The 23,349-nt window shown below is 38.8% G+C and overlaps 2 protein-coding genes across 2 annotated transcripts in view; one reads left to right on the forward strand and one right to left on the reverse strand.

Moving 5' to 3' along the window:
* Window positions 1-23,349, reverse strand: part of CCDC146 (coiled-coil domain containing 146) — an 88,510-nt gene that overhangs the window by 60,959 nt on the left and 4,202 nt on the right. The window lies entirely within an intron of this gene.
* On the forward strand, window positions 3,504-9,728 carry FGL2 (fibrinogen like 2). The gene is made up of 2 exons (XM_006180999.3): window positions 3,504-4,203; window positions 6,372-9,728. Exons 1-2 carry the CDS (start codon window positions 3,591-3,593, stop codon window positions 7,076-7,078), a joined length of 1,320 nt encoding a protein of 439 aa, XP_006181061.1. The 5' UTR covers window positions 3,504-3,590; the 3' UTR covers window positions 7,079-9,728.

Genomic DNA, 23,349 nt, shown 5'->3' on the forward strand with positions numbered 1-23,349 from the left:
AAATACATAAATATTTTTAAGAATTAAAGCTTTGGATTTTATAACCATATACAATCAATCCTCATTATTCATGAAGCTTGCATCTGCAAATTTGCCTGCTTGTATTTGGTACCAAATACCAAATACTGCTTGTTAGAATTTATTTGTAACTGCAGGATAATGTGTGTGGGCTTTGGGGACCATTTACAGACATGCGTGCGCAGGGTGGTAAGAAGTTTAAGTTGCCCAACACACATATTCCCAGCTGAACTCCAAGATCAACACTTTGCTCTCTTGTTTCAGCTCTCCTACTGTAAACAACTGCTCTTTTTTGCAATCTAAGTGCCACACTTCTGTGCGTTTTTCACACTTTTGTGTTTTTGTTGGTGTTGTCACTGTTTAAAATGGCCCCTGAGCTTAGTGCTGAGTTGCTGTCTAGTGTTCCTAAGGGCAAGAAGGCTGTGATGCACCTTAAGGAGAAAATACATGTGTTACTCTCTTGAGTATACTTTGCATAAGAAAAAATAAAGAAGTGTGAGTATGTTGTGAATATACCGATGAAAGTAATTTTCATATGGGGCTTATAAAAACATATCTTGCTACTTTAAAATCCCAACATAATTGGTGTTAAATAATTTGTTGAGATCTGAAAAACAAATCTGAATGTGGGCATAAATGTGTCAGTTCTAGGTTGAGAGCAGATTTCGGGTAGAGGATGCTGACACTGCCATGAGGAATCAGTAGATGATCCTAGGAGTCAGGGCAGGCAGGGCATGAGAACGTCCAAAAAGGCTTTCCAGCAAGAGGGAGAAGGCAGAAAGTCAAGGTCAGAGGGTGGGGATTCCGTGTGAGTTGAGGACAAGAAGTCAGCTCTTCAAGACTGTGATTATTTGATGGCTGCCTCCTTGAAACCTCCTCTTCTAGTCTTCCTGCCACGGTGCTCTTCTGATTCTCATCTTATTTCTTTGACCATCCTTTTGGTTCCTGCCATCACACATCCATTCTGTGCAGTTTTTACTACTTAGATGTCCAACTGTCTGTTAGATGTTTCTGCTTGGTGGCTTGTTGGTGTATCCAAAGCAGAAATACTACTAGTCCCCTCTCCTCAACCTACTGCTCGTTCTCACTCTTGTTGCTATGCCATTACTTCACTCCAATCAGTCACACTGCACAGATCTCCCTCACCCCGCCTCTCCTTCCTTTCTTCATCCTGTATCAGATTCTATAGCTTCGATCACTCCTTGCCAATAATATCAGCTACCCCTTCACCACCCAGCCTGCCACCACACTGGTTCACCTCTTACCTAGTACCTGTCACCACGCTAACACCTCTCACCTCAGACACCATTTCCTGCTGATTTCTAGCACAAGAGTCATTCCTAAAAATGGTCCTAGAAAAAAAGTTTCTCATTGTCAACCAAAGTTTGAAAAGTGCAGCATACATTACTTTCCTCTTGGTCAGCCATGTTACACATTAGCATATGATTGACAATCTTCAGAGCCACTCACCCTGTAACTCTATTCGCATGTAACACTCATCAACGTCTACTACTCATGTTCTGGAAAACATTTCAAGAAACAGTGACATGGACTATTTAAATGGCCTCTATCTTGTACACTGCCCTCCTTGCCTAATCGTTTCCTTCCCAGTACACCTACTACTTCATTGGTGGATTAATTTCTCCAAAGTGCTCAACTGATTATATTATTCCTCTGCTCTAAAACCTTCAATGGCTCCCCACTGATCTAAGTAGTGTTTAAACACCAGGTTCTCCACAACATGGTACCAACATTCCTTTCCAGTATTATTTCCCCTGACTCGGCAGTGCGGCATAGGAGGAAAGAGATGAACTTTGGAGTCAGACCCAGGTTCAAATTCAAACTCTGTTCCTTAAAAAGTGTAAAACCACAGACAAGTCATTTATTGCTTTGAACCCTTTCTTCGGTCATTGCACATGTAGGTAGTAACTGTGGAGACGGGAGGGTGCAGTGAGCTGTGTGAGTGCTTCCTGTATAACTGTGGCGGAGCACTCTCTGCCCCCATGGGTTATGAACTCAGTAGGCAGCTCCAGCCTCTTTCATATGGCAGTCACTTAGTGACCAGTAAATTTTTAAATTAAGAACCCAGAGTATCACCTATCAATAAAAACTTATTAATGAAGCAATTTTCTGCCTTTATTTGGGGTATTTTTCTATGGTCTTGAAGGGACGGGAGCCAGTTCCCATAGCACATCTTAGCTTTTAGGTAGAACTGTGCCACTGGCCGTTGGCTCAGTGAGGTGTGCAGGGCCCAAGACTCAGCAGCAGTGTCTGGAAAGAAAACCCCTGATCCAAAGAAATGAGACAAAAGCCCAATGCAAGAGTCAGAAAGCTGCGCTTTTGTTAGACTTAGAAACACCTCACAGTGCCTATGATTTCACCTGAAAGTCCAACATGAACAGAATGCAAGGTTCTCAATACCCATTCCTAAGAAGGAAAAAGGATTTTTGTTTGATGTGTTCACTAGTGTAGCCTAAGTACCTGGAATAATGTTTTGTGTGTAGGGGATGTTCAGTTAATATATGATGGATGGATTGGTTGATAGATGAATGAATGAAAGAAACAGAACATGGCATGCACTTCTATACGCTCTAACTTAGTGTCGAGTATACAGAAGCTCCTTAATAAATACTAGATATATGGGAATATCAAAACAAATATATGTATGTTCATGTATGACTGAAGCATTATGCTGTATACCTGAAACTGACACAACATTGTAAACTGACAATACCTCAATTAAAAAAAATAGATATACAAAATTTAAAAAAGCAGAGATGGGAGGAGTTCAAAGAGTCACACTCGGGCAGCTATGGGAAGGACAATGCAATCACAAAAATGGTGAAGGGCGGAGGAGGCTGCTGGTTTTGATATGTACTTTTAAAAGTGTTTTCATCACTGAGACATTTCTACTACATTATGCTGTGGGTCAAAGGAATAGAAAGGTGCACTTTTTTTCTCTACCATTTTTCTGTGCTTTTCAGATAGATAAAAGTCCACTGCAAGAGTCAGAAAGTTGAACCTCATTATGTTTAAACTTTTGTTTAAGTCTTGAGATTTCACCTGAAAGTGCAACATGAACAAAATACAGGACCTCAGTGCCCATTGCAAGAAGGATGAAGGGCCGTCTCCAATTTGTAGCATTTCTGTTCTTCACTCAGTCTGGTTAGCTAACACATTCATTTTTATCTTTAAAAACTATTCCACCCCACTCCTCACTGTGGCGTTAAGTATAATGACATGATTTACTTCAAGTATAATTATTTTAAAATCCAAGTTATTTCTTGTGCTCTATGAAATAAATGATGGAAGTGAAACTAGTTGAATATGTGCATCTGACTGACCACAGGAATTCCGAGGCAGAGTCTTTTGATTGAGAATAAAGAACAGTTTTTGGCAGACTGAGTTTGATGAGGACAATCTCCTCTTCCTCTGTGTTTCTGAAACGTGTGATGCAAGTGCTCCCGCCCTTTTCTGAGAACGCAGAAAGCCTGACTCAGGCAGGCAGCTGCCGCTATTAAAGCAGCTCTAGCCAGGCACCCTTCCCTGCCGGGGTGAGCGCCACCGCAGAGATGAAGCTGGCGAACTGGTGCTGGCTGAGCTCAGCTGTCCTTGCTGCTTATGGGTTTCTGGTTGTGGCAAACAATGAAACAGAGGAAATTAAAGATGAAGCAGCCAGGGACGCCTGCCCGGTGAGACTAGAAAGCAGAGGGAAATGCGAGGAGGGAGGCGAATGCCCCTACCAGGTGAACCTGCCCCCGCTGACTATTCAGCTCCCGAAGCAGTTCAGCAGGATCGAGGAGGTGTTCAAAGACGTCCAGAATCTCAAGGAAATTGTAAATAGCCTGAAGAAGACCTGCCAGGACTGCAAACTGCAGGCTGATGACAACCGAGACCCGGGCAGGAATGGACTGCTGTTTCCGGGCACAGGAGCCCTGGGAGAAGCTGAGGACAACAGAGTTAGGGAACTAGAGAGCGAGGTTAACAAGCTGTCCTCTGACCTAAAGAATGCCAAGGAGGAGATTGACGTGCTTCAGGGTCACCTGGAGAAGCTGAATCTTGTAAACATGAACAACATAGAAAATTATGTTGATAGCAAAGTGGCAAACCTAACATTCGTTGTCAACAGTTTGGATGGCAGATGTTCTAAGTGTCCCAGTCAAGAACAAATACAATCACGTCCAGGTATGTATAACAATGTTTTCTTATCATTTGTTCATGCATGTTAATAGCTCAACGGTATCTATAAACATTAACCTGAGCAAATAAGTTAAACAAAGGACGAATTAAAGAAGTTAAGCCTTCTACTCATCAAGGTAGTACAGGAAAAACGACTATTTTTGCAGATGTGACCACAGAAAGGATATAGGAGTCCTGTGTCCATTAGAAAGCACTTTCAGTTTCAAAGACCTAATTTGCTGATACCAGAGCTACACACAAATAGAAGCAGACGGGTAGAATTTCTTAATATTTCAGTGCATTTAACTTATTTATCTCTTCACTGAAGTGTCTGAAAACATTAGAGACAAGACAGTGTTTGTGGTTGTACTCTGTTCATTGGAAATGAGTTTTTTTGTGGTTGGACGACTACTCTTTATGGGGCAACAAGAGACCTTTGAAAGATTTTAGCAAGTAATCTGCAGTTCACAATCTCAGCTATCTAGTGGAAATGGGGGATTTTATAGATGGAAAAAAGCAGCTGTATGGCTTCATGTGTTTGCTTTGAGACCTAGTGGCACAAAAGCATTTTAAGGGGGGTTCTGGCATGCCCACCAAGGGAAGGAATACATTCTTATTTCTTTCTCTCTTTTACTAGAATTCAAGCATATAATAATAAAATCCATCCAACCCATCCAGATTATTTGAATTAACTTAAAAAATATACATTAAAGACCACAAACTTAACTGCCCAGTCTGCCCACAGACTGCTAGCTGTGGCACTGCTTTCCCCAAACCCTGGTTTTCCACATGCGTTCCTGGGAGCATTGCTGACGGTAGTTTTATCACAGTTTGGATGTGATAAAGCCTTCTCTGCATTAGAACCTCCACTTGCCATGAGTGTGAGGTTGAAGGGATACGTTGTCTGCGGCAGAGATCACTCGGAACAAGCTCCTGCACATGCTCCATCCCCAGGGACTCTGCCAGCGAAGGTAGTTGGGAGTTTCAAGGAGCACTGTTGCTAATCCACCCAGCAGCCTGTATGAAAATGTACCCTGCACACTGTCAGGCGGAGGTTCACGTCTTCACAGATGCACATTAGATTTGATGCTGAGTGACAATTTGTAGTGACAAGAATAAGTCTATTTTTCTACTAAGTTTTGGGGAAATATCTGAATATTCTGAGTTCTAAATACACACGAATAGATTTTTTTGTGTGTGTGGCTCACAGAGCTTGCATTAAACTTGCCTTATCTGGCACCAATTTTTATAAAAAATTGTCTGGGAGTAAATACCTGTAACTCCTACAGAACTACATTAACTGATTATGATACTTCCTCTGAACATAATCACCTGTGGTTTCCTTCTAGAAACTGAACATGAGAAACACTAGCTAAATGCTTCCCTGGATAATAAATTCGGAATAAGAATTTTGATATACTATTGAGATTTTTAAATTTGAGCTTTACTGTCAAGCAAGTAAAATAAATGGAAATGTTGACCAATGCCGTACTTTAGAATTTTATTGAATCATTTGGAACAATCCTGTAAAAATTCCTGAAAGTGGAGGCTATCAGCCTCTTTAGGTGAAAGGAAACAGAAGCCTATGCTTTCTCTGTATGCATGGAAAGAAGTTTCTGGGAGATATGGAATCATGTGACTTTCAGGGCCAAGAGACATAGTGGTTAGAAGAACAAGCTTTGCAGCCAGACAGATCTGAGGCTGTGTCCTGACTCTGCCACTTAAGCTGCTGTGCACTTGGACAAGCCACTGATCCTCTCTTGAGTCTAAATGTTCTTTCCTACCAGCAGATAGGTAATAATATCTACATCATGAAGTTCATGTGCAGATTAAGTGTGAAAATATTATCAAGTCTTTGGCAGAATGCCTGGAAGACATGGGGAGCCCTCACTAAATATTACTAAATTACTGAAACTATTACCTTTATTTCTTATTGTTGTTGTCAATATTATCACCAAGCAAGGGTGTATTGGAGAGCTCTGTCAGCTTTATAACACCAGGTTCTTTTTCTGAGGCCTTAACAAGCATTTGCTAAACAGGTTCAAGTAAGTTTAGTCGAGCAAGGTTTCATTAGCACCATTGATTGAATTACCAAATGTATATATAAAGAATTCTTTAGATGCATGATTTTTATTAACAAAATCCAATGCCTTTCTTTTTTTTCACTCCTTCAGTTCAACATCTTATCTATAAAGATTGCTCTGAATACTACACAATAGGCAAAAGAAGCAGTGAGATCTACAGAGTTACACCGGATCCCAAAAACAGTAGTTTCGAAGTTTACTGCGACATGGAGACTATGGGGGGAGGCTGGACAGTGCTGCAGGCGCGTCTCGATGGGAGCACCAACTTCACTAGAACATGGAAAGACTACAAAGTAGGCTTTGGAAACCTCAGAAGAGAATTTTGGCTGGGGAATGATAAAATTCACCTTCTGACCAAGAGCAGGGACATGATTCTAAGAATAGATCTTGAAGATTTTAACAGCGTCAAACTCTATGCCTTGTACGATCACTTCTATGTGGCCAACGAGTTTCTCAAATACCGTCTACACATTGGTAACTATAACGGCACAGCTGGAGACGCCTTACGTTTCAGTAAACATTACAACCATGATCTGAAGTTTTTCACCACCCCAGATAAAGACAATGATCGATATCCCTCTGGAAACTGTGGGCGCTACTACAGTTCAGGCTGGTGGTTTGATGCATGTCTTTCTGCAAACTTAAATGGCAAATATTATCACCAAAAATACAGAGGTGTCCGTAACGGGATTTTCTGGGGCACCTGGCCTGGTATTAGTGAGGCACAACCTGGTGGCTACAAGTCCTCCTTCAAAGAGGCCAAAATGATGATCAGACCCAAGCATTTTAAGACATAAATCACTAATGCTCAATCCTCTCGGTATTCATTACCTAATAGGGCAATTAATTCCTTCAGCACTTTGGTACATGTTTCATACTTCTTTTCCATGGCATGAAATTTATCTCTGAGCAATGGGTTCTTATGCGACACAGCATTTGAAATAAAGCTGAAAAATATGCCTTATAAAGAAGTCCTTTCTTACTGTTATGCTGTCATCCAAAATAAACACTTGCAAGCAATTGGGAATATTGATAATTACACATTAGATTTCTAATTCTCTTAATTTCTCTTATTTGAAAAGTTTTCCATTACTCACTCTAATTGAAAAATAATTGTTTATTCAGCAGGCTAGACTTTACACAAGTAATCTGTATTTTGACTGTGACTTAAACACATCTGAAGGTATATCACTCTTTTCGGGCTATAGTTATTGGGCATTTGTCTCTAAACACCCTATTTCTCATTCTGAGATAAACTTACTCAATTTATGGCATTTACAGCATTTTAGTTCCCAAGCAAAGGGAAATATATACATAAACTTAAACCTGTTCATGTACTATTTGTGAAATGTAAAATTTTATCATTTAAAATATTCTAAAATATATAATAGCGTACTGTCCCTCCGAAAAGCATTCAGAAAATTAATTTAATCTTAAAGACCATGGTTTAAAAGTAATTCATTCATAATCTATAACTCTTTAGATGTTTGATGGTAAAAATTGCTTTAACGTAAAAAATACCTTCCTTTGCTCTGATGCACAATAGTTTTTAATTTAAGACTGCTCACTACTGTGCAAGACCACTGGCAGACTCTTTTGGAGAGATAGGTGGGGCGTGAGATGCTTCTTTATAGGCTATAATCCTCTGAAGGCCAATTTTATATCCAAAGCAATAATATCATTAAGTGATTCATTTCATACAAAGCTAAGTTTTATAGGAAAAATAGGCAAGTCTATTAATGCAAAGCATATGAATTTTGAAATAAATAGAACAGTAGTTCAGATATTATATATTTAACCCTAACTGGTGTGTTACTTACTTTGCTATCAGAAGATTCAAATACAAATGTTTTCTTTTTTTTAATGAAACAAAGTATCTGGAACTTTTATAACTCATTAATTCTACAATGCAACTATCATATTTAAAAGACTATGAATTTAATTTGTTAAGTTTCATCATTGTGAAAAAGGATCATTCCTGGGAGGACAGCAGTATTCTGCTGCATGTTTTAAAAAATGCTCTAGAATAAAATTTGAAAGACTATGCCATACTGTATGTAAGTTATTCCAATACTTTCAATCTTTAATTTCTACAGTCTGTTTCTACTAAGTAATAGATATTTCAAAATAAATTCACAAAGATGCAGCTCTATCCATTCTTTGAAAATGATTCAAGAGGATAGTAGATTTAGGTAACAAGTTACTTTTTCAAGTATTGCCCTTTATGGAAAATTCTAATCAAAAAGAAGCAAGATATTCTTTTAAAAATATATAACATGTAAAATTTTCAGTTAAACATGATGAAAACTATATTATTATGTATACTATTGAAATGCTGAAGCAAGAGAAATGCAAATAGAATTAAGTGATGACTAAAATGTAAAGTATCAATGTAGATTTCAAAGGCTTCATAGCTACTCAATAGGATATCAAAAGTAAATGTAACTAATTTATGCTTTTTAATCTCTCTTTTCTGTTTATTAAAAAAAGACTAAGAAGATTTTGATATTATTATAATGTATTTAGATAAGAGCACTTTCATTTACTATATATAACTATTAATGTATGTATGTTTAGGTACATTTCTGTGATCAAAAATGAACTCATTAAAAGATACAGTTCTAAAGAAAAACAGCTCATATAGTGAATGTCCACTGATTTAACAGTATCATTTCAGGAGAATTTGGCAAAAACCTCATTAATCTAAATAATCACTCGAAAACTTGTCTTTCTGCTATCTTTCCATCTTATTTCAAAGAATTAAAATCTTATTTTCCATTATACTTTTATGGCACCTTTCTAATAACAAATTGTGTAACATAAAAATTCCTTTTTGATATCATCTCATGTCACTTATTATATTATAAAATATGTTTTAGACTTTGATAATTTTATATTGATGGAAATAGATTGTATGAGAGAGTCTTTTGCATTGACATAACTTTACTAATATATGCTGATGCTCACAAATGTGGATTGACTACTAACAAATATGTTATTTTAGTGTCTTGTCTTCGTTCCATTTTAATGGCTAATATTTGCTGTCTTACCTAACAAATTATTTCTGAGCTTTATCATACTTTGAAAATATTGACCAAAATTAGGTCCTTAGAAATTCCTAATGGACCTGGTTCACTCATCACTGAGGAAAAAAATCAAATTTTTCTGATAAGTAGTAGTAATCCTCCAAATGAAATGACACATCCATCCAATAAGCACAGGGCTTAAATACACAAAAAGAAAAGAAATCTGAGTCACAAAATTTGCTGCTCCTTATTTTCAAACGGCTACCCACAAAAAGGGCAGAAGGGTCAAAGGTAAAAAGTGATGGGTAATGTTGCCACAATAAGCTCTTGTTTAGAATTCTTATTTTCCTTTATGTACTAATAGGCTTGTGTTTCATGTTTTTTTTTTAAAAAAACTTGTAAATAAAAGATTTAATCTTCACATCCATTTATTTCTTAAATGTGGAAACATTAAGTATTCCTGTTTGTACAATAATGTCTAAATACCTACTCTTGTCTGAAAAGTTGTATAATGTTTGCCTAACTAGACAGAGCATATCTTTGACTCTCTGAAGACTTTAATGCGTACTTCCTCATTAAGAGGAACACGGAGGCAGATACAGGAACACCATCTTATTTCCTTCTCAAATACTGTTGACACATTTGAAATACAGGAGTTCCAGTTTCATTTTGCGGCATTTAACTCCATCTCCTCTTTTCTCTATAATTACTCTTTCTGCTCTGGTTTAGCCCTCATCGTCCTCTCAGGGTAACGCAAACCCCTCCTAATAGGAGTAAGCTGTGCTCCCAGTTTCAGTCTTCCAATCCATCCTCTGTATCACTGCCAGAGAGATATTCAAAAATATAGCTCTGATATGTTATTTTCCTTCTTTTCAGGTTTTTTTCCTTTCAACAACTCCTTATTTTTTATACGCTAAAGTCCAGCAAATAAACCACATCACAAGCTGACTTCTGCCCACCCTTTCAGTGTCCCTTCTGCCACTACTCACACTCCTGCCGTGCTGAACGCCTTGTTCTAGAACAGACCGTGTTCTTTCCTATTTTCATTACTTTGTGTTAGTTCCCTTGCTCTAGATAGAATGCCATCCTTAACCCCCGCTGAGTTTTGTCTTGCTACCCGTAATTCAGAGCAGGGACTCAGAAGCCAGACTTACTAGGTTTGAGTTGCAGCTCCCTTATTTGCAAGCTGTGTGATCACAGGCAAAATCACTTAATCTCACTGTTTTCTGGTTTCTTCAACTATAAAATAGGGATAACAGTAGAACCTGACAGAGGTATTGAGAGGATTAAATGAGACAGCATATGTAAAGCACCTAGAACGTTCGTATGTATTCTCCTCCTCCTCTTCCTAAGTAATTATCTCTTCTGAGCCATCTTCCCTGATGACATCAGGAGGGGTCTGGTGCCTCTTCTCTTTGGTCCTGCACCATCCTATATATTCCTTTCCATACATTATACTATTCAGTATTTGTCTAGGTTCTACCCTGAAATCAATCTATTTGGCTAGGATGTAAAGGAACTTTGAGACAGGAGTGTTATTACTCAAAGCAGATCATAAGTATGTTACCACAGATGAAGAGCTGTAGTTACAACTGGGAAGGAATGGGGACCATCAAATCTGAGGATTTGAGAGATTGTGACTACAGGTTAGAAGTGATTGGAGCCGGGGGAGAATAGAGCAAGACAGGATGAGATGTACTGTAGGACTGGGTGTATAACAAAGGCAATCTTTTAGAAGGGGTTCTGGGAACATGCCTTTGGGTACGAGTCACAGAGGGGTATGGCTGTACCACACTGGACAGTGATCATTCTACCTGGCTGAATTCCTTAAAAAAGGTATTTTTCATACCTCTTATGCTATATTGTAATTTTGAAATTAATTTCGATCATACGAAATCTGTGAATGCTTTAATTTTTTAAAACAGTACACGTTAAAGACCTATTTGCAAACCTTCTTCAATTCCAATCTCCTCCCTCTCCCCAGAGATAACTAGCAGAATCCAAACTCAAATTTCATTCTGTGCATTGCCAAACTGCAATGTCTACTCAGTCACTGCTTTGCCAGGTTTCTTTTGTTTATTGATTGGGAAGAGTTGGAAGTGAGCATAGAAGTGAGGGAAATTAGGCGTACTTGGAGAACTCGAGTCCCCTGAATTCCCAAATGTGACTGAGCCTCCTTTGCTCCTTGAAGTGATTCCTCCCCTACCCTTGATAAGGCTCTTCTTGCTGGAGGGCACTGTTGCTTTCTTTCCTGAGGGAGTGATCTTAGTTCTCCGTTAGGCTCCTCCATCCCACTCCTCGCATCTCCAGATCTATAGCCAGGGTATGACATGCCCTCCTGTCAACTATGAAGTCAAGTTGGAGGAGAAGCTTTTACATAACTTTGCTAATTTATATCAGCAGAAAGCTGGGGAATACACGTGAAGACAGACCTTGAAGTTGTCTGACCAAGGAAGAAAAAAAAAGAATTTCAGATGTGACTAAATTCATTGATATAGGTATATTTACCAGAAATTCTGAATTCAAGGGGCTAGTTTGGTTCTAATAGTTTGATTAGTTAACGCAAACCTAGATTCAACAGTAACTCATACTAACCAAAGTTGAGAAGCCAAAAATGCCTTGGAACTAAAAGACTTATGAAGATAGAAATATTGGGGTGAATTTTGCTGTAATTCATTTTAAAAGTATTTATTGAGTGTCTACCACGTGTTAGACAGTTTTTAAGGAATCCATAAATAAAACAGTAACTAAAATAGACAAAATCCCTATCCTTGGGGAGTTCATATTTTATCAGAGGAGATGAATAAATAATATATGATAAATGCCATGAAAAATAAGGAGTATGAGAGGAAAGATGCTATTCTAGACAGGAGGTCTGGGGAAACCTGTCTGAGGAGGTGACATTTGAACAGACTTAAAGAGAATAAGCCAGGCAGGTATCTGGGAGAAGTATGTTCCAAGCAAAGGGAACATCAGGTGCAAAGATGCTTGGCGTGTTTTAGGGTCAGCAAGAAGGCTGGAAAAGCACGCAGTCTGGGGTGGAGGGGGTGGTTAGGAGATGAGATCAGAGAGAGCTTGGGAAGTTGGGGTTAAATAAGAAATGGAGGTGGGGCTGCCAGATCACCTAGACCTTGTGAGTCATGGTAATGATTTTGCCTTTTACTTGGAGTAGGTAAGATCTATAAGGGTTTAAACTCAAAGAGGCACATGATCTCATCCAGTTTTAAAGGGATCACTCTTGTTGCTGAGGGCAAAATATACTGTTGGGAGACAAGACTGAAGCATGAATAGCAGTATGACGGTGTTTGCAGTACCCTTGGAGAGAGATGATGAAAGCTTGCATTAAGGTGGTGTAGGGAAGTGGATCTTCATGGTAAAGAGGTGGACAGTGAAAAGATTAGAGGTATCACAGAAAACAACAGGATTTCAGCCTGACCAACCAAGACAAATGGACCTGCTATTAACTCAGATGGAAAAGACTGCAGGGGGAGCTTGTCTAGAAAGTGTGTGCGGCATGGGGTGGGGTAGGAGTGGGGATCGGCAGTCTTGAACATTCTGAGTTCAAATATATATAAGACACCAAGTGGATGGCAATCAGGGAAGACATCTAGATTGCAAGAATACAGATGGCAATGAATCTGTGGGACTAGATGAAATAAGCTGGTGAAGTGGTGTACATGGAACAAAGACTTTCAAGAAAGAGCTGGAGATAAGGAGGAATCAGCATTGTGTAACTATGTCGTTTGAGAAGTCCCAGGGCCGCTCCCTTATGAAGAAGGCAGAGATTGATTCCTACTGGAACACACACTTCCTCTAGATTATTTTAGATTAAGGTGTGCTTTTCCTTGCTTTTGCCAGCAAGACTATTCTGTTGAGTTACTAGATGTTTTCAAAACCATTATGGTACTCCACTATGGATTTCTACAAATCATTGCTTTTGACTTAGGCAGTTACTTCAAAGTGAAAGGAGGAGGTAATGACATATTGAAGCCTCAGATATTGCATCTTCTGGGAGATACCACCTGGTAAGGGTGGAGGATTGTCATGCAGAATACAGTGTGTGTGTGTGTGTGTGTGTGTGTGTGTGTGTTCATGTGCATATAGCAAAAGAAATGTGAACTAAGCCACAGACCAAAAAAAAATGGTCTTTGTTAACAGTGTAATGCCCAAGTTTGAAGAATCACACATGGTCATTTAAAATCATTAGGGTACTAATTTGCTATGATTATAAACCCTTTAGTTAAGCAGAAACTGGTTTTACTCCTTTTCTGTTTATTATTAGAGACATTAATGATCTCAAAACTTGTTTCTTTCACAAATATTTTCCAGTAGTTATTCACGTTAGAGATAACCTAAATCTTGTATTTCAAATCACTTTCAAAGTGCTAACACTGAAATGGCTTTCAGTGAAATGAGTGGCAATTTTCACTTAGATTAGGTCCAGCTGCAGATAGAAATGAGTGTAGTTCTCTGCATACAGGTTGGTTCCCCTCGTGATGTGTACATGTGTTGCGTGCACACACATGCACCCACCCACCACATGTACATATGTGATACACACGCATGCTTATATATGCTACTTGCAACACATACACTGTAACACACAAGGAAACCTGCCCATTGAAATAAGATAGATATGCAGCTCTTATATGTAGTCAGAAGTCAATACAACAAAAATCACAATGGGCCAATAGCTGGTTTATTTTAAGCAATGTATAAAATACATTGCCATAAAATATAACATTAGATAGTTTCTTTAAATCCCTATAACAAATTCTGTGTCATTAATGTTGCTGTTATTCCTTAAATTGTTCCTTCTGTACTGCCTCTCTTCTATTCCACAGCCCCATAGCATGGCTCCTTCTACTTTGCTCTTTCTGCTTTCTTTGTGTGTGTGTGTGTGTGTGTGTGTGTGTGTGTGTATGATGGAATATTATCCATTAAAAAATGAAATGTTGCCATTTGGCCATGTGTAGCAAAATAAGTGGACCTAGATATTATCAAATTAAGTGAAGTTAGACAGAAAAAGACAAATAGCATATGATATCACTTACATGTAGAATATTTTTAAATGATACAAATGATATTATTTACAAAACAGAAACAAACTCACAGACATAGAAAACAAACATGGATACCAAAGGGGGACGGTAGAGGAGGGACAAATTAGGAGTTTGGGGTTAATAGATACACACTACAACATATAAAATAGGTAAACAACAAGGACCTACTGTATAGCACAGGGAACTATATGCAAAATCTTGTAATAATCTATAATGGAAAGACTCTGAAAAAGAATATATATATATATAACTGAATCACTGTCCAGTACACCTGAAACTGACACATTATAAATCAACTATACTTTGATTTCTAAAAAATCACATTTTAAAATAAACAGCCTTTTTAGCCCCTTAAAATAACTATTATATTTATATTTATTATTTTAATCCAATAAGTATTTATTATTTGCCTGCTATGTGTACTCTATGCTTATTAAAGTATTTTGAATGACAGTTTTTCCAAGTAATAACTTTCTAAGCTCTCAATATCCGAGTTTAATCTCTAGCATTTAAGATTTTTCTTTGGGTAATTAAGGATGATACTGTTTAAGATGAATTGCTTCTCTATTACAAAAGTCCTCATACAGAGGTTCAGCATATTTGGAAACACGTAGAATCTGAAAAGTTCAGTTCAGTTTCTATCTCTGGAAACTGGCTTTCTCATCTTCCACAAGAAGCAAGTAATTGTGCTTATGTTGTGAAAGTTTATCAAAGAAGAGTCCACAAAATTATCTGCTTACACTTATTTCCCACTCAGTAACGGACTATCATAATTTCTTTCAGTTAATCTAGGTAAATTGTTTTAATTTTTGTTTAGAGATTCTGCTTCTAAATACTCTTAATGTTAAGCAGCTATCACTTGCCAAGTGCCAGCCATGTGCTGGACACTTTCCTAGGAGCATTTCCAGTGTTATCTCTGTTTGCTGTGATTAATGCTGAATAAGAAGGTAATGTTTTATATTCACTAGAGTCTTCCCGGAGGGAAAACAGACAAACAAATCTCTGTTATCTACAAACTGTGTAGCATGTGTGGGCCATTATCCGTTCCCAGCTTTCCTGACCTTCTTGGTGTTTTTCCTCATGAAATGGGCTAATTTTCTATGATAAATTACCTATGGTAATTCCATGGAAAAATACACCATAAACCTCAATATTACCCCTGCTACGATTTTCTGTGTGAATCTATAAAGTGAAAAATGAATCCAATTAAGTCTCAGTTTGAGGTGAATCATCCCTTTGGATCTTACTTAAAAAATTACATAATATTCTGTTAACAGGAGATATTTTTAAAAAGAATATATTTTCAAGTGTGTTAATGTCCCTACTTAACCTAGTGGTTAAAAATTATTTACTTCCTGCAGCTAAGTCAGAAATTATAACAATTCTGACAGAAAAAGCAAGCAAGCCTCTATGCTCTCCAAACACTGTTTTACTTCCATGGTTACATGGCAGGAGTCACTGAGGAAAACATTCTGCTTAAGTACAGGGAACTTTGTACAGTTCTTTGGGAGCCAAAAGATTTCTCACCGAAGTTCTTATTTTCCTTTGTTGTATAAAATACTCATTTTAAAATGTGATTATCATTTATGAATGAATGGTGTTGGTAATGGTGACTTTTAAAATTTCTGTCCTACAACAAGGAAAATTTTTGTCTTTATCTGATCAAGCCAGTGATTCAAAATCTAGAGTGGCTCATGGGTGTATGATGGATAGTTATAGAAGTTGGATAGTTATGGAAAGTTTATGGCATTTATGGGGCTGGTATTTAACATGCTAAACTGCTAGAGGTAGGGTTCTTGAACTGTGTCCCCTGCAACCTGAGTTTCTGCAGACCCGTTTCCCGAATGCCAAAGGAAGCTGGGTAGGGGAAGAAGCCTGGAGAATGTGTGATGCATGAAACACTGTTCACCTTGAGTAGTTCTGCCTTTATTTTATATCTTGGATCTTGAGTCTTCACCTTTAATTTCACTTAAAGTTTTTATTCTGTTTTCAAAAAAAATTGAAAATCATTGCCTCCCCATTTCATATCTCTTTGGGGGCTCATCTAGCAAAAATAAAACTGGAATAGATGCATGATAGTTCTAGCTTGGTATGGTATTTCTAACTTTAAACATTTAAATCTCTGAGAATTTAGGTGGACTTGATATGGAAAATGCAGAAGAAATTTCTCCTCTTTAGGTGTACCTCGTAAAACAGGAGACTCAGTAGTGTGATTCTTTTGGTGAAGGGCTTTACTAAGTACTGTGCACATCCTCTCCTTTGAAAATGGCAATGGCCACGTGCATGACAGCAAGCTAAGAGTTTGCAAGGAATATCAGGAAGAATAGGGAAGGCTTCCCGCTTTCAATGTTCCTAAAGCTACTACAGATTAGCTTGAAAAACAGGAAAGAAAATAGTAAGTTGCACAAGGTACAAGCACTGCACAGGGAAGTCAAAGCAACAGGAGTGACCACATTTTGTCAAGGAGTGGCACGCTTCAAGAAGGTGGGGTCTGAGTGGTCCTTGAAAGACAGAGAGGATTCTGGAGCACTGACGTGTGGAGGGGAGCACTCGTGGGCTGGGTACGGGACAGGCTAAAGCAGGTTGGGAAATCAGGAACTAGTCAGGAAAACAATGTGTCTAATTTGCCTGGAGCACAGGGTATGTAGCAGAGAACAATAAAAAAAAAAAAAAAAGGAAGAAAGAAATGGTAGATCAGATTGTAGAGGGATATACCTGTAAATTCAAGGAGGTGACATTTAATCTTTACAATGAGGCAAGAAAAAATGCAAATCCAAGTATCTGCAATCTCTCCCTGCCACCTGTTGATGGTTCAGTCCTGTGTCTAGGCCTGAGGTGGTGCTGGGATACTGGGTGGGAAGGGAAACTGGACAGAACTCTGATGACTGTTTTATAAAGTCATGAAATGGCCAAAGATATCAAGGAGAAGATGGGTGTAGATACAAAGGGAGAAAATACCAGCTTGGGGGTGGGAAAAAAGCTTCTGGAGCAGTTTTTAAAGGTAGGGGAACAAGATGGGTGTGTGTAGGAGAGGCACCTGCTGTGATGAGGGATTTTTAGGAAGTTTTGCCTCATGGTGTGCTGTGCAACTCCCTCCTCTCTTCCTGACGGAACCTTCAGTATAGTCAGACTGCTTTCCAGGGCTCTCGGGAGGCAGGTCTGTGTTACCTTTTGGCTGTGCTGAGACGGATTTTAAGGGGGGAGAGATGGCTCAACATTATTCAGTTGACAAACGACCTGTACTGATGGGGGCTTCCCCAGGGAGACTGGGGCGGTGGTGCTGCTGGTGAAAGGAAATGTGACCGGGAGAGAACAGGTGATCGTCACCTCTGTGTCCACCGCATCCAACTCTGTTTTACATACTGTACTTTCGTGTAGAATTTTTCCTGGGAAAAAGTGATAAAAACAGTTTAAAAAGAGGGTGAAAATCGCCGTGGTAGGCAGTGAGGTAACCCTGAAGGATTATGAGATGATGAAGGTACTATCAGTGTAAAGCGAGGGTCAGAGACCTTGAATGACTGTCCGAAGGCTGTGTGCCTAGCACATGCAGGGTGAGAACTAAGACCTGTTTTTACTGAACTACTCTTCCACTCCCCTGCCCCCTACTCCCCCGCCGCCAATCAGAGATTTTCTCTCTAATTAGGATTTAAGGTATTTTGAGCCTATCCCTTATTAGATGTAGTCCTAGCAACAGCAGAATTCCTGTCTTCCTACTCTGAAGTTTGATGTCTGGTAATTTTCGTACCTCCTTAATTCCTATCTCTGATGCCAGCCGGGTATACTTGTTTGCCTACACCTGGGTCTGTATGGGCTGGGAATATGTAAAGAACGTTTGCCTTAGAAGATTATGGACTTGGCACTAGATTCTCAGCTTGCTGGCATCTCCTTTCTGTTTCCCCTTACACCAACATACATGCTAGAGAGAACAAAGGTTAAAATATGATGACTCAAACTATCAGTGTACTCGGAGAAACACAGGAAACGATTTATGATCTCAGAGTACTAAAGGTCTTCTTAAGTACGATATAAAATCTTGAAGCTGTAAAAGAAAAGATTAATAAATTTCAGCACATAAAATAATAAATTTCCATATGGAGGAAAACCACCATAAGCAAACTCAAACCCAAAAACTGAGAGAAAGATTTTTGCTTTGCATGTTATACACACAGGCCTACTTTCTATATGTGTAAAGACTTTCTATGAATCGCTAAGAAAAACCTGCACAATTTTTAAACAGTGGATAAAAGGATGTGAACAAAATTTATAAAAAAAAAAAAAAGAAAGTACAAGTGGGTCTCTGTATTAACCATGCTTCCAGTTTCTGTAAAGTCGGTGCTTTAATACCCACCCTACACGCCTGTGCCAGATACGCCTTCCTGTAAACCTGACAATACGTCTGAGTCACCTTGCCCCGGCCTCCTGCCTCCGTCACCGTCCTCCTCCCCCATACTGACAAGTCCTCCTCCTGCGGGCATACTTCTCAAATGGAAACCAGCCAATCCAGAGTCCACACCCTCAGCCATCTCCTTCACCGGGCTCTCATGCTCAGGTCACTACACAACTGCCCTAATGACCCCAATGCCAGGCACCAAACAACTAGGGGCGTCTCCTGTGCCCCAGAGCCTGCTGAGGTGATTCGGACTAGCCTGCTTACCCCACCTCAGCCAGTGCCTCCCAGGGAAACCACAGTAAAGGCTCTTGTTCCTCCCTCTCCCTCCCCCTCCTGCCCAGCCTGGTGCTCCGGCATGCCTTCTCTTACGAGCCGTGAGTAATGAACTATCACTTCAATGGCAATGGTCTCCTGACCCGTTGGCCTTCCTATATACCTCACATTTTCTACTAACATACTATATTTTAAAACAATCTTAAACATATGAAAATAGCTGCACTCCGCTCTCTTTAAGGTAAATGTAAAAAAAAGACTCTGATGGGATAACACTTTCCCACGGGGGAGACACTGACTCACTTTCCCCTATGTACTGTTCTGCACCTTTGAATTTTGTACTACAGCATATTTTATGTATTAAAAAAACAGTTGCAAAAAATACTAACCTCATGGCTGAAAAAATTTTCTCACCCGGCTCTCCGATACTCTCTATTCTTTAACTTGTACCTCACTATCTGACCACCGAGACCCTTATCTTGTTTGCCTAATGAAACAGTAATGACTTACGATGACTTACTGATGTTACTGGTAAATCCAGGTGCTGAATAGCCAGATACCCAGTCCTACTCCCCTCTGCTTTATTCCCCGAAGAATCTACCCACCAGAGAGGACTACGTATAGAAAATAGATTTTATTGAAAAGTGCATTATTTATTATGAAGCTTCTATCTTTACTGCCTAACATAGTCAAATAGTTTTTGGATTGCTAAAGGTACTTTGTTTCACAAGATGTGCATTTTCTACTGAGAACCACAGGCTAGCAAAAGCCAACTTACTTTCTCAAGAACTTTCTCAGAGGAGAAAAACAATACCATTAAGTATTTCTCCTAATCCTTACTTTAAAAAACAACATCTGTTCACAGCAACTATTAAAAAGAAACAGCATCTGAGCTTGGATGATTATTTTTAGTATTTACTCAACTTGCTGCTACACAGAAGCTAAAGAATCAGTGAAAAATAAAGAGGTAATTAGAACTTTAATAAATACAAAATTAAGATAAACACATAGGCGTGCACGCATACACAAGCTAGGTTCTCATAATGTCAGTAAAGGAATCGGAAAAGGGAAAGGGAAATGAAAGAAAATTAGCCACACAGATGAGAGGACAGATGAGCTGCTGAGGGGAGGGGCTGCTGAGGAATTTTCCTCTGCTTCCCGGCCCGGCATCTGCCATGTGGTCCACATTCAGGATAGATTTTCACAATGTGTAAAGGAAGATCACTTCACAGATAGGAGGCAGAGGAACTGCCAGTTCCTCTCTGTTCTCGATTTTCAACACTCTCTGCCACTGATCACATGTTCAAATAGCAGAGTTTTCCTGATGACACCCCAGATTCCTGGCCAAGTTTTTCATCTTGAAGGTGCCAAGTATGAGGATACCCTAACATGGGACCTTCTTTTCTCCTACCCTGAATTCTTGTAAAGGGTAAGATGTTTACTGATTGAATTTAGGGGTGTTAATCTACTTTGCAGAATGGAGTATGGCTTGTATTCCTATAATCCTGATATAAATCTCTAAATTTTGTAAATAGATATGAGTTATGTCTCATATATATATATTATATATAATATATATATATATATATATATATATATGCCAAATGTTTACGAGTATTCCAAGCATGATCCATAGTATTCTTCCATATTGGAAATATTTTTAAATTTCCACCTTCCTGTCAGAGTAAAAGCAAAACACAACAAAAAACTTCATGTGGAAAATGGAACCTATCTGTATTGTTTAATAAATTATCAGCCTGTTTAAAGTTTCCTGACAGGCAAACAAAATCTTGAAGAATTATTCTTGCAAGGCTGCCTGGATGTCTGAAGAAAAAGTGTAAGCATGCCAGCAACAGCAGGACTTGTAGAGAGGCTTAAAAAAGAAATGTAGTAGTTTTTAAATGCACATCTTCTATGTACAGCTGTGATAGTGAGCTGTGATAGCTAAGAAAGGATAGGGAACCAGGAGAAATATTTAAATAGAGTGTTAAAATATTTGTCTTTATTTTTTCTTTTAATATACAGTTTATTTAAAAAGTCAATTTGTCAACTCCTAAAATAGCAGTGTTTAAATCTGTGAATGTCAAGTGAAGAACATCAGGTGAAATGCATGTCAGGGTAGGAGACGGGAGGCCGGTTTCCACGCCTGTCTCTGCATCTGCCTAGCTGTGCAAACTAGGGCAAGACTCAATCTTTCAGAACCTTTAAGCTGGAAATGATAGCTCAAATTTCCTATATCATGAAAATTAAATCACATACTTGAAACTACATTGACTGTAAACTCCTTGAGGGTGGGGCTCTTTTATATGTTCATCTTTATAACCAGTTACTTGATTGATTAATTCATGTAAGAATGAAATAGAAAACATTGTCATTCTGTGAAAACCATTTTAAATTTCATCACAGATTATCCCAAGAAATGCATCAGTGACTCTATAGAAGGTCCAACCTTGAAAATGAAGGAAGCTTTAGTAGCATCAGAAAATCACCAATATTTTCAGAAATTAACTTAAAATTTTTATTAAAAATTCCAAAATGTAGGCTCTGTTACCAGCCTTCAGAGAACAAAATGAACAAAAAAATAAAAAAGTGTCTTTTGAACATGTGAATATCCTAGTAACAGAGATAATTTTAAAAGTAGGGAATTAGGTAAATGATGGCAACATCTTTTTGTAAATATGCAGTGGTAGACTGTGCTGTTAAATACGCATGAGAAGCAATTTGCAATCCTTTCAGAAAAGCAATCTCAATACTACCAAGAATGTTTTATGTCTGTATCTCCAGCCCAGGGACTTCCCTGGTCAGTTCCAGATCCACATATTGGACACTCCCCTCTAACCCAGTGCTCCTTGTGAATTCTCTGTCACTTATAGTACTGTAATCCATCCACTTTTCTAAATCAGAAATCCAAACATCAGTTTAGATTCCTTCCTCTCCCTCACCCCATCCCTAGCCATTCAGACTCTAAGGCCACATTTTATACTTCCTTAGTATCTCTCCTGTATGTATTCCATCCTTTTCCCCCTTGCTACTGCCTTGGTTCAATCTCTTCACATTTCATCTTGATCACTGAAATGGCATTCTAGTCGGTGATACGGGGGAAATGGAAAAAAAGATGCATTTAAAAGATATTTAAAAGAGCAAACCAAGTGACAGAATACAGGAGGAGAATTTGGTTTGGGAGGAGAATCATGAATTTAGTTCTGAGCATATTTAGTTTGTGGTAACATGGGCTCATCCAGGTGAAGGCACTCCAAGTATGTGCACGTGTGGGTGCAGGCAAAGCTTAAGATAGGAAAGGAGGCTCACGGTGGATGCCATGGATATGGATGAAACATCCCCTCATGTCCTGCTGCCTCCGAAAAGCTTTCTCCAGATCATCTCAACCCACAGAGAATGTTCCTTCCATTTAATTCTAATCACACTATTTGCACCTTCCAGGTTCACAACCACATATTGCCTTTTGTTGATATTTATTTCCCAATATTCTTATTTCCCAAATTAAGCTTCTAAAGAAAAGTACCTTTTTATATGCTTTATGCCTATGAATGCCCACAATGCCTAGCACTGTGCAGCATGCAGGAGGTCCTCAAAACAAAGGAGGAGCTGAAGGGATAAATTTGACTTCAGTAGCTTTAATAATAAGGATAATAAATATCTCCTAGCACAGAGCCTGGTACATGGTGGGTGCTGAACTGATATCTGTTAAATAGATTAAGAAAACGTCCTTAGATTAAGAAAATGTCCCCCATTACTCTTCAAAAACTTCTTACTATCTCAACTCTTTTCCAATCTGACATGCAACAAAACTTGGACATAAATATGTTTATTAGACATTTTGTAAGGAGTCCAACAGTTGATGGTTTTATATAGAACCTTTTTCCATGAAAAAGTCCCATGTCAACAAGCCGAATCCATCTTCATCTACACACCCACAACCCTCGGATACTCCACACCCTAGCAGAATTTCATATTCTATACAGATGCGCACTTTCGCCTCCTTGGTGTTTCTGTCCGGTGTTCACACTGCCCGTTGTGCCTCCCAAATGCTCCTGCGCTACCTTTTCTCTGCGCTTTGGTTAAGTCAGGTCAAAGACTTAAACAATTATGGCACAAGAATTATTTTCAGGAAATGAAGAGAAGGGAGGAGCCGACTAGTCCTGGTGTAAGCAAAAGAGCCAAATGGCTTAGGCAAAACACTTTCATGTTTTGATTTTGGCTCTCGGCATTAAGACAAGAATCACTTTATGGCTTCCAAGTCTTGGAAAAGTTCAACATCTGACACACTGACATTTGACAACCAAGATCACACTTAG

This window comes from Camelus ferus, chromosome 7, assembly GCF_009834535.1.
Source record: "Camelus ferus isolate YT-003-E chromosome 7, BCGSAC_Cfer_1.0, whole genome shotgun sequence".
NCBI classification, from domain to species: Eukaryota; Metazoa; Chordata; class Mammalia; order Artiodactyla; family Camelidae; genus Camelus; species Camelus ferus.